Source organism: Cyprinodon variegatus, unplaced genomic scaffold, assembly GCF_000732505.1.
Source record: "Cyprinodon variegatus isolate N-32 unplaced genomic scaffold, C_variegatus-1.0 Scaffold132, whole genome shotgun sequence".
Lineage (NCBI taxonomy): Eukaryota > Metazoa > Chordata > Actinopteri > Cyprinodontiformes > Cyprinodontidae > Cyprinodon > Cyprinodon variegatus.
The window spans coordinates 1290887-1302379 of NW_015150585.1; the positions used below are offsets into that span (position 1 = coordinate 1290887).

The 11493-nt window shown below is 39.0% G+C and overlaps 1 protein-coding gene across 4 annotated transcripts in view; it reads left to right on the forward strand.

Annotated features, from left to right (window-relative positions):
• The first annotated feature begins 1344 nt into the window (after positions 1–1344).
• The window catches only part of LOC107085757 (bifunctional heparan sulfate N-deacetylase/N-sulfotransferase 4-like), a 75967-nt gene continuing 65818 nt past the window's right edge, over positions 1345–11493 (forward strand). For 2 of the 4 annotated variants that reach the window (XM_015376295.1, XM_015376292.1), the window contains exons 1-2: positions 1345–1751; positions 4095–5352. In XM_015376295.1, the coding sequence (XP_015231781.1) occupies positions 4354–5352 (999 nt within the window). In that variant the 5' untranslated portion in view covers positions 1345–1751; positions 4095–4353. Of the gene's footprint in view, positions 1752–3900; positions 3993–4094; positions 5353–11493 lie in introns of all 4 variants that reach the window. The other 2 variants (XM_015376293.1, XM_015376294.1) reach the window with 2 other exon arrangements.

Consider the following 11493-nt stretch of genomic DNA (forward strand, 5'->3'; position numbering starts at 1 on the left):
AATTGTTTATAAAATACCAGTGAATTTTTGTAAAGGAGGATCTTCATTGCAAACAGAAAAACACAAAAATACAAATGGATGTATTTTTTTGGTCTTTTTTTCATTTATGATGTCAGCTGAGGCATGTCTGGGCATGAAACCATGTTATTGGGAGGATGAATTTTATCTTGTTTAGATAATAATTACTTAAAATAAAAAATAAAAAATTACACGGACATGTTTAATTTCATAATGATAAATCTTGTTTTATTTGAGTTAATAGCAAAAAAAGAATGCCTGGCTAAATTTGCTTTCCGGTAAAAACCTAATTGAAATTTAGATTTGAATACAGTTTTTGTTATCAGTTGTTGATTGTGCAGATCTGATATGCCTACCTACCACAATTTTCATTTGGAAAACAGTCACCATTTTTGCATATCATATAGATATGTAGATCAGTTAGAACTTTTTAACTCAGCATAACAAACATTGATTGCGTTACAGAATCATGAAAACTGGTAATGATTCAAGGTTTTTATTAATGTTGGGGATATAAACTTTACGGAACAAATAAGAGCAAGTAAAAACAATCAAAGATGACTACAAATTAGGGAATAAAAAGGATTTTTGTCTTGCTTTCTGTTGTGAGAGGAGTCCAATAACCAGGACAAAAATACAACCAATTAATAAATACTGTACTAATACTGAAGAGGATTAGGGCCACTGAAAAAATAAAAAACATTAACTGATTTTTAAATTTTATTTCTGTATAATATCAGAAAAAAAGTCAGAATTATACTTTCATCTTAGAATTCTGACTTTTTTTCTCAGAGTTCTGACTTTAACCTCAGAATTCTGAGATTAAAGTCAGAATTCCCATATGAAACTGAAATAATATTTCAAAATCTGTAAACTTTTTTATTTTGTTCAGTGACCCTAATCCATTTCCGTAGTATTAATCATCCCATCTTCTCACTGTTAAACCTTCCCATATGACATGTATGCTATTTGAGATGGTACCTTTTTATAATGTCTCTGGTGGGCTAAACATTGATTTTTTTTTTCCTGCTTTCCTTTAATGTGTCTCTCAGTGATGAAAGTTATTTTAAAGCACTGCTTGGGGGAACCTGTGAGGGGTGCGTTCAGTACGCAGCAGCGCATAGCCATAAATGACATCCCTTATCCGAGTACAGCAACTAACGGGCCGAGTGCTTTTACCCACCCTGTGATAGCTGATGCCCGAGAAAAAGGCTGTTTGTGTCAATCACCCCCCACCCCCACTCCACCCCGCTTCTCTCTCCCACTCTCTCCTCCTCCCCCATCTCCTCCACCTTTTCTCCCTCAACCTCCTCCGCCAGTGTAGGCGCTCATAACCCAGGCAGCATTTACGCGCGGCAGCCAGTCGTCGGCGCGCAGCCCGAAGCGTCGGAGCAACGCTGCTACAGCCCACCTTAACGAGCTGAGATTCAGAAGCAGAGATAGAGGCGGCAAAGGGAGGCATAACGGGAGGGGGGGAGAGAAAAGAAAGAGGGATGAAAGGGGGGAGGAGAGAGAATCATTCCGGCTGGACTACCCTGCCGCTTTGGTAGAGACAGGGGGGGAGGAATAGAAGGAGGCGGTGATGGCACAACCCCTCAGCATCCAAAAACACAAGGGGATGGTGCGCCACCGAGACCGGAGCCCCGCATCCGTCAGCGGTACCAGCAGCATCACTGTCAGCGCTCCTCCACCTCGCTTTCTGCGGCACGGAAACATCTCACTTCAGGTTGGAGGTAAGCTGGAGAGTAGGTTCCCCAACATTAACCACAACAGCGGAAAACTGTTGAATGAAGCGATATGTTGTTATAGTTTCTTCTACAGTTTCCTCTATAAGATCTTCTCGTATTCTTTTTATTTTTATTTATTTATTAGAAGCTGTATTCGTTCAATTACTCCAAAGTTGGAAAAACAACAAGTAACAAGTAAATTAAGTTAATTGTGGCTTTTTTGTTTTTTTAGTTTGTGTCCATTGTGCATGATTTGCGCAGCACAATTCCATAACTTTTATATTAAAACTGTTTATTCCCTACATTAAATAGTCAGCAAGATACTAACTCGTTACTAAAACATATTGGGAAAAAAATGATGTTATTTATTTGTTTCTGTTTAAGCACTTAAAGTTGTCAATCTGAGGGGAAACTTCCACGTGAACTCATTCAAAAACCGGTGCGAGCGTCCTCTTGTGGCTTGTAGCGATCAAAAAAACAGGTTAACAGGTTGAATGGATCTTTTATTCCAAATGTCCAAATATGAGCTTCAATAATTCATCTTCAATGAGGTCAATAAAACACAATGTAATCTTAAAAAGTAATGCGCCTTATTTTTTATTGCTCATATCTTTTTCAAAATCTCAGACAGGCATCGACCAGTCTGAGATTTTGATAGTTAAATAACCATGAGTTAAAATATACCAATGTTTTATTGTAAAAGAAACAACCATACACGTATATTGTGCGTATACAAATATATATATATATTTTATAATAACAACCAAACAGTATTTCTACAGGTAACCCAGTAATATTTCACTGAAACAGCTTTTGTTTTCTAATAGATTATTTACATTACACGTTTTATTATTATTCTGATGCACAGCTGTTAGTATGTATCACTAATTAGCAGTAAGTTTCATTTCTAATTTTAGTATCTCCTCGAGCACTGTATATTATATTTATCTAGCTCTGGTCTTTATTTAGTAAAATTAGGATTTTGGAGAGCCAATATTATCTGGGTAATAATTGATATATTGACTTGAAAAAAACATTATTTTCCACACTGTGACTAAATTTGTTTCCAAACCAGCTGTCTTTTGTGCAAGAGAAAAGTGTAAAAGCCTTCTTTCTGCCAGATGACTGCCAGTGTAAAGCAATGGATTGGAAAAGATTTGCACTTTTACCTTATGTGCTATACAACTGAAGACACACAATTTACTCTGAAACCTTCTTTGCAATCATAATAAAAGGATTTTAGGTGCATTTAAAAAGTGCAACAGATAAACAGATCATAAAAACTATACATTTATTCCTTCAAGCACTATATATGCCTAGTTTTTATGTAATAAAAGATTTTTAGAAAGAGTATTGTCATTACAGCACCAATTAGCTCCTCTCACACTTACTAGAGGAAGTAATTTAGTTTTCATCTATCTGCTGGCAGGTCTCCAAAGAGCAGAGTAGAATATTCCCTCTCCCTCTGTCTCATTTTCTGATCTAATATTTAAGGAATATGGCTGGAATGCCTCCTCTTTGACCTTCTCCCAGTTTGTGTTCCCTAAAAGTGAAGAATAAAAACAGGACAGATATGGAGAATATAAGAAGAGGCTATTGATATTCAGACTGACAGAAGTGGAGAAGAGGGGTGCAGAGAGACAGAACAGGAGGAGAAGAGAATAGGCAAGCGAAAGAAAGAGATGCTTTGGGATCTTTTCTTCTCCTTGGCTCTCGGCACATACATTAAGATGCTAATCCTGCTCTTTTTTGTCTGTTTCTATAATTCATTGCGTTTTGTTCCTCTCTCCTTCTCCCTTTTCTCACTCTTTCTTATTCTTGCACTTCATTTCCTCTGTGCTGTCGTGGGCTCCCCTCCCTTTAGATTAGCGCTCTTGGCAAAAGGATTCCAGCTCTAATTTTGTGGTATTTCAGATGATTAGGTTCAGAAATAGGACAGAGGTGCTCAGAGTTTGGCACAATTAGAGGAATTCTCTGCGGAGCTTTATGGGACTGATTAGTTGAGCCCCTATCCACCTCCCTGCAACACTACATTAGCACACAACCAGCTGTTGTTTATTTGTGTGGATTGAATTTTGTGTCATGTTTTAACTGGGATGTCATTTTGCATGCGTGTGTGTGTGTGTGTGTGCGTGTATTCATGTGTGCGTTTCAGAGACTGGCTAAGCCCTGAGGATGCAAGTTGTTTTCAATCAGTTCTGTTGTTACCAGCTGTGCCCTCACATTCCCTAGGGTGGCACAACGTAGGTACACATTCAGTCACAAATACACACAAAGCTAATGGAGGATATTCAACCTTGCACAATGAATTTTAGTCCTTACTTTTCTCCTTGTCCCCCTTCTTTGCAGATATCAATCAGCCCTCGCTCTGTCTCTACATGTGACTCCTCCGTGAGGACCTGAAGAGAGAAAGCCCTCACTGTGTTTCTTCAATCAAGACCCATCTTCCAACATCCAGCTCTGCTTCCTTACTCACCTGCCATGGTGACATGACATACCCCAGAGTGGCTCACACAGACTCTCTCTTGGGTTGTCCTAAATCTCTAGACACCTGCAAAACTGAAAAAGACATCTATTAGTCTGACAGACAGTACTTCCACAGTTCGAGATGACAGTGGCTGTGAGATTTCGGCGCCACTTACGTAGACTCCTGCTCCTTCTGGCTTCCTGCTGCCTAATTTCCCTGCTCCTCTCTGCCTATTTTCTCTTCTCCAACTCTTCCCCCTCAATGCATCTTGGACAATCTGCCGAGCCTGCCTGCTCACAGCCGCTTTCCATGTCCCCGTACCGTCAGCTTCCCTACCCGTACCCTCCTAATCCTCCGCACACGCATGTCCACACAGATCCAGTGGTGCTTGTGCTGGTAGAGTCACAGTACTCTCAGTTGGGCCAGGACATTGTGGCAATGCTAGAGTCAGCCCATTTCCAGTTCCGGATGGAGATTGCCTCTGGGAAGGGTGACCTTCCGCCGCTGACAGAAAAAGGCCGTGGACGGTATTCACTCATCATTTATGAGAATCTATTAAAATATGCACATGCAGATACGTGGAACAGACAGCTGTTGCATCAATATTGTACTGAGTACAGAGTCGGCATTATCGGCTTCTACAGATCTACAGAGAATTCTCCCTCAGTCCTCAAACTGCGAGGCCTGCCTCTCGTACTAAGGACCAACCAGGCACTTTGGGACTGCTGCGTGGTGTCCAGCTCACCACTCCTTCACTTGACCAAGCCAGGCACAGATCGAGGAGCCTTACCTGGGGAGGATTGGACCTCGTTCTCATCTAATCACTCAACATTTCAGGCTGTGCTGTTAGCACGAACTAAAGAGGGAGCAGGAGCCGGGAGCGGAGACAATACAGGACCTGGTTTCAGCCTTGGCCTCCAAGCCACAGTGGTGCAAGACATGGGACTCTATGATGGAGTGAGACGAGTGCTCTTTGGGCAGGGACTAGGCTACTGGCTCCACAGACTCATCCTGGTGGATGCCATCTCCTACCTCACAGACAGAAAGCTCACCTTGGGCCTGGACCGGCATGTTCTGGTGGATATAGATGATATTTTTGTCGGCAAAGAGGGCACGCGAATGAACGCCAAGGATGTGAAGGTATTTGATTGTGGGATAATGTGCATTAGAGTGAGACAGAGGTGGATAAAGAGGATGAATTAATGTCGGGTCAGTAGTGTTGGATTAGCTCTATGAGTCAGGTATCAACTTTTAAAACCAGTAATTGGTTGCTTTGCAGCAGTAGAGATAAGGAAGGGTTTTTCTTTGAAATGTAAGCCACCTCAGTAGAGGATTGTTTCAGAAGTGTGGAGGATTGAGTCCACAGAGGAGTGTGTGAGAGTGTTTGTGTGCGGTGTGTCTTTGTGTTTGCATGAAGTGCATATTTGTCGGGGTTGCAACAACAGAGCATTTTCAAGTGGGGGGTTTAGTCAGAAGAGGCCATTTATGGGAACAAATGTGTGGTGTGAAAGGCGGAAAGAGGAGGGGGGTGAGAGTAAGAAAGAGAGGTAGTGAATGAGCCAGAGAGAAGATGAATGACTCTTATTCCTCTTTTCCCACGTTCCTCCTTTTAGGGAGACTAAAGGAGAGTCGGCTGCAACGCTCGCCTCTCTAGATAGCCATTGTTTTAGCACACGCTTGTCCAAGCAAGCACACCAAAACAGACAGATGTGCTTTCTGCATTGTTGTTTACAGATAAAACAGTACTGTATTTGTACACATTTAAGCTGCTGATTCATGTGAAATGCATTATTTATGAGAGAAAAAATACTTCTCATGTCTTTTGTTGAGGCGGGCTGGACTGTTTGGGGGTATGAGTGGAAATCAGTGTCTGCCCAGCTCACTATAGGCACACAAAGTGGAAATATTTGTTTATGTGACTTTCCCTCCCTTTATGTAGTTGGTTCTTAAATCACTGCAAGATTGTTGTGTGTTGGTTAGCACATAGAGATAAAGCAACATTTTAAAAAGTTATAAAACTCCTGATATTTTTTGCCATTGTTTTTACAATTGAAGGTCCTTTCAGCGAGGTACCAGACAAAATATGACAGGAAAATGTTTGCACTGATTCTAACTAAAGGTAACAGAGGGTTGTCCTTTCTTTACATATTGATTTTTTTTCACCTTACAGAAAAGATGATATCTGATCATATCCCCATCTGACCAGTGGCAGGACTATACTATTACACAAAAGGTTGCCAGAGGGTGGGCTACATTTCATTTGGAGCCCATATACTAAGGAAGGGAAATAGATGTTCTTTCTAACCTTTTACCTAAAGATGATGGCTTCTTGGCAACTTCCTCTGCCTTGTATCAGCATTTAGCTTGAACCCTTTCTCAGTTACAGGGGTGACTTTTTGTGTTTGATCAATAATAGCCAAAAAAACACCTTTATTGTAAGTTACTACACTTACCATGAGTCTGCTAAGTAATTTGATGAGAAGTTTTAGCTCTGAATTCGAATATAAAAAGGAAGCAGAGGAAAATCAAAGCTAGTTAGAAAAACCATCCAAGAGGCTTCTTTTAACTGTACCTAAAATGACACAGTTGGCTGATTTTAATTTTGGTAACTCACAATAAAGGTCCTTTTCGGCTCAGTAATAGTCACACTTTCCGTTTTTTTTGCAGGACCCCACTGTTGATGCGCAGGCCTGCAGAAGCATTTTAGAAGTTTTTTTAATTATGTTGGTACAGTATTATCCCAAAAAAAACATAATAAAAAAAAAAACATAAAAAACAAAACAGGGGGCATTAATAATGGAAATACCTTCATTGTCTTAAAGTGGCAAAATCTTACAGTTAATAGTGGTAAAAACACAAATACAGACATAACTTAAAAAGATTAAAAAGATACTTTGTTATTATTAGTAAATAACTAAGTATATTTTGGTAATAAAAAAAGCAATGGTTTAATACAAAAAGCATTATACAAATAAGCATGCAGTAGCACTCCTTTGAGCATCTAAGTAGCAGCATTAACAGGACAATAAAAACCTTTCCAGCTGTAAACAGTTTTATGGGCAATCTTCTCATTTATATCATTTACATTTCCCTCCTTTTTTCCATATTTCTGTCCCCTTCTACTTTAGAATAATTGACTGATTTGTGTTAAATTCTTGGATGTCTTTCATTCTGAATGGAGCATTGTGCACATGGTCTGTGCCATGTCACAAAAATTCGAAGGTATATTAATAGACTCTGTGACAGGGTGTGACGCCCTCTCGCAGGGGGAGGGATGGCGCAATTACATCAAGGAAGAGGCACGTACCCTCGTGCCTTGTTCAATACATCAAATATAAACCTAGCTTAACAAATTAACAGTGATTTGCTGATCTCAAAGATCTTTTGTATTCACCCCAGGCATACTTGCCATTGATGTGTTCTAATTAAAATTTTTCATGCATGTGCTTCAGAGGCAGCTAAACTACATCTATACCACTGAAGTTTATGTTAAACGGTAGACCGGGCTGCAGATAAAACTTGCTTGTAATCAAAAGCTGGAAACAGAAGAAGAGTCTAAAGAGAAAATGTATTCATAAGACATCTGTAATTAAAAGACTGGCAAGTGCTCAAGGACTGTTACAAACTCCCCCAAGCCTACATACTGTAGTTGCACATAGATGGAAATGGCTACCATAAATCATGCCTTTCTTCATCTTGTATTGTAATTGTATATATTTTAATGCTGAGTGTAATGACCAGCTAATCACCTTAGTTTTCACCTGGGATGTCCATTCAGGTTGCAGAGGTTGTCATTGTTAATCTGAACAAACCTCAAGCTCTACCTTTGAATTTAGCTGACTGTTCACTCACCAATAATTTGCTTTTGGACTGTATATATTTATATAACAATGTCTAACGCTAACAATATCTATCTACCTATGACTTGTAAGGGAGCTAAATCTACAATTTCTTATGCCACAATACTGTGTTCCTCTCAACCAGAAGCATTACAGAAAATCCAGTTATCTTTCTTTCAGGCAAAACATAGCTTTTTTACCTTTTTGAACTAGATATGAGTAAGACCCCCCCCCCCAACACAAAATTAAGTTGAGAAGTGGCAATGTTACTTTATTCTATGCTCATACAGCAAGAAATAAAAATGTAATCACAGTGTCACTTTTTCTATTATCTCATTAAAAGCATTTTAATCTGTAGGTACGATCCCAAAATGTAGTGCTTTTAAAACCATACTACAGTACATTCAACATGCTTAATAATTGTTTTTGTCTTATTTTATTTTAGTATGACAATTTGAGCTTAATAGTGTTTATAGTAATTTGATATTAGCTAGTTAATTAGTCAAGTTATCTACCTGGGTAGCTAGCCTTGAGTTTCTGATTGATTATATCTTTTAAGCTCCTAATTGTTGCTTTAAAACAGCACTACTGTCATAAGAGCAATGGGTGGTGGAACAGTATTTTGCAGAAATTATTGATTTTTTTTTATAAAGCAAGAAAGAAGTTTAAGCGTCCTCTGTGTAGTAGGGGTAACACTGTGTAACTAAGTGTTCCACATGGCCAGGGAAATCCTGGGGAATTTTCTCCTGATTCTTGTATTGAAAATGGTATACAAACTTATAAAAACTAACTTATCGCCTTTGCTTTTCTTATTCTGAACAAAGAATGTATTAAAGTGTAACTCCTTGAAAAAAAAAAAATTTTTAACTGCATACATTGGGTCTATATGTTGTTACTTTAATATTTATTTAGGTTTGCAAGGAGATGTTTTAATTGTGCAATATTTGTCTCAAAACAGGCTTAGTATTGCCCTAAGCAGTGGAACAGGGGCTACTTCAGTTGAATTTTCCTAGTGGTTCAGACAGTACAAACTGGAATATGCCTGCACAACTGTTACTGCTCCTAAAAGCTTTCATCAACCTCAAGTGGTTAAAAGCGGAATGAAAAAATCCTCCATCTCAAAACATCTGTCTGTGGAATGAATTCCAGTGTCTTTCTACCAACTGGTCATATTTCATTAAAGCTAGGCTACCACTTTTCGCTTTTGCCCACATTTAGCCCTTCCTCTTTTAGTCTCCAGGCTCTGACAACTTAAGCGTTTTTATTTAATCCGGGGGCCGGGTTATGTTTTTACATCTTTTGTTCCAAAATAATGTTTTATCAAATTTAGTATGCTGAGTTTAGCTTGCAGGTACAGTATCTTGTTTTAATAACGATTTGTTTTAATCTTCAGCTTTGTCCAAACATCCGCCCTAACCCCTATATCCCTCAATCACTGTGTTGAGCAGGGACTATATCCCTCATCCGATGATACCTTCTTTTTACTCTAGGTTGGACACGTATCTCCGCCTCCCCTCATGGTGTATGCACCATCTTTGTAATTTGTTACTGCTGTTACCATAGCTGTCATTACCTGACAGTGGGCCGTTGTCACAACAAATCCCATGATCATTTTGCTTTTGCAAAGCATTCTGGGATATTTCTACTTGTTTAGTTATAGACATTATATATGTATTTGTAGAACATAATCTTATAGTATATTAATTTAAAACATGTTAATAATATTAATATTTAATTGCAAAATATATAACGTTGCATATATTCCCATCCAGTTTGAGTTCTGTTTTAATTATTTGTTTATCTGAATAAATATATGTAATATAATGTAAAGGTAATTTTTAAAATTTGCTTTGGTCTTTTAAGTGGTTCTGACATGTAAGAGATTAGTCTAATATTATCTCTGACTCGTCTTTCATGTGATTAAAATGAGATCTATTGCATCTCCTATCATTCTGACAACAGCTGTCGGAATTGCGGGACCGATCCAAGATGGCCGCCCCCTAGGCACTTCAGCCAGTTTCAAATGAAGCGTCTACGTATATAATGTCTATGTGTCTAGTTGCTGTGTCTAGTTATGTCGAGTCCACTACTTTTTCATCCACTAGGCTTTCGGAAACACACTTAAAATAGTGTAACAACTATAAAGTGCCCTATATAATGATTAGGGTAGACGTTCAGACACAGCCACAATGTGTTGTATTGGCACTTATTCTGCCTCTCGTCTGAGAAAAGTATCCATGTCAAAGGGCAAAGGACAGCAAAGTTATCTTAAAATTTGATACGACTAATCAACCTGTGCCTCATCGCTTCTTTAGTTTAAATAGCTTTTAATTAAATGGCTAGTTTGGTGTCAGAACTATATTAGGTATCTTTTTTATTGTTATAAGTTTGAAGGGGTTAGAAAATGGGTGACAGGGTAAAGAAAACATGCAGCCGATGCTCAATTGGAGAAGGAAAAAAAAAAGTCTCCCCATGAATATAAAAAAAAAAATGTTTCCAAAAAGATAAGGGAGTGCATTTTCCCTCTCCCAGTCACACACATCCAGTGCACCACATTCTTGTGCATGTACATGCTCACAAAATGAGCACACAAGCACTCTCTAGTTGGAGTTTTCATTTTAAGTCTGCCTGACTCTTCAGCTTTGTAGCATAAATATACATGAGGGCAAACTAGTGCCATAACAGAAGTGAAGGGAGATGGGGGAAAAAGAAGAGGGGGGGTGGGGGAGAGATGGAAGAGATCGACAGAGAGAGGGTCAGCATAAAAGAGCAGGCAGTGCTTTACTTATTGGGATAGCTGGCAATCACTAAGAGGAAGACTTTCTCTTTAAAACCCAGTAGTAAGTGGTTGGAGGGGGAAGGGGTGGCAGTGTTAGATGCCCATAGAGAAGCTTGTAGCAAAGTTAGTAATTTCAGTGAAACAAAATGCTGAGGGGAAATGAGGGAATAGAGTAAGGTAAGCGGCAAAGTAGAAATATTTTTAGCTGCTCTTGCCTTTTTGATGGTGAGCCTCAGGTAGAGTTGTCAGATTACTGTACGATCAAAGCTCATTCATGGTGTCAGTTATGTGAGCAGGGCGGAAAGGAGGTATCAGAGACATGACATCAACAGATTCATTTCATATTTTCATATCATTTTGTCAGTAGTGATTTACAATAAATCATGTTTGGTAGATGTCAGATGATTCTTAGGTGAACATTTTCACCTCCTGGTGCTAATATGTGTTAGGGTTGGTGAGTTTTAATATTAGAGCGGTAAATCATGGTGCCTTCATGTGATATCGTAATTATGGTAAATACCAAAAGCCCAGATGAAAATTGCACATGATCACCCACTCATGCCGTAATTTCTACTGGAAAGCGGAGAGAATTCTATGATGCCAGGGTTGCCCGAGATGAGGTAAACTTTGACCTTTCAAAGTGGTGGAGAGCAGAGAAATGAT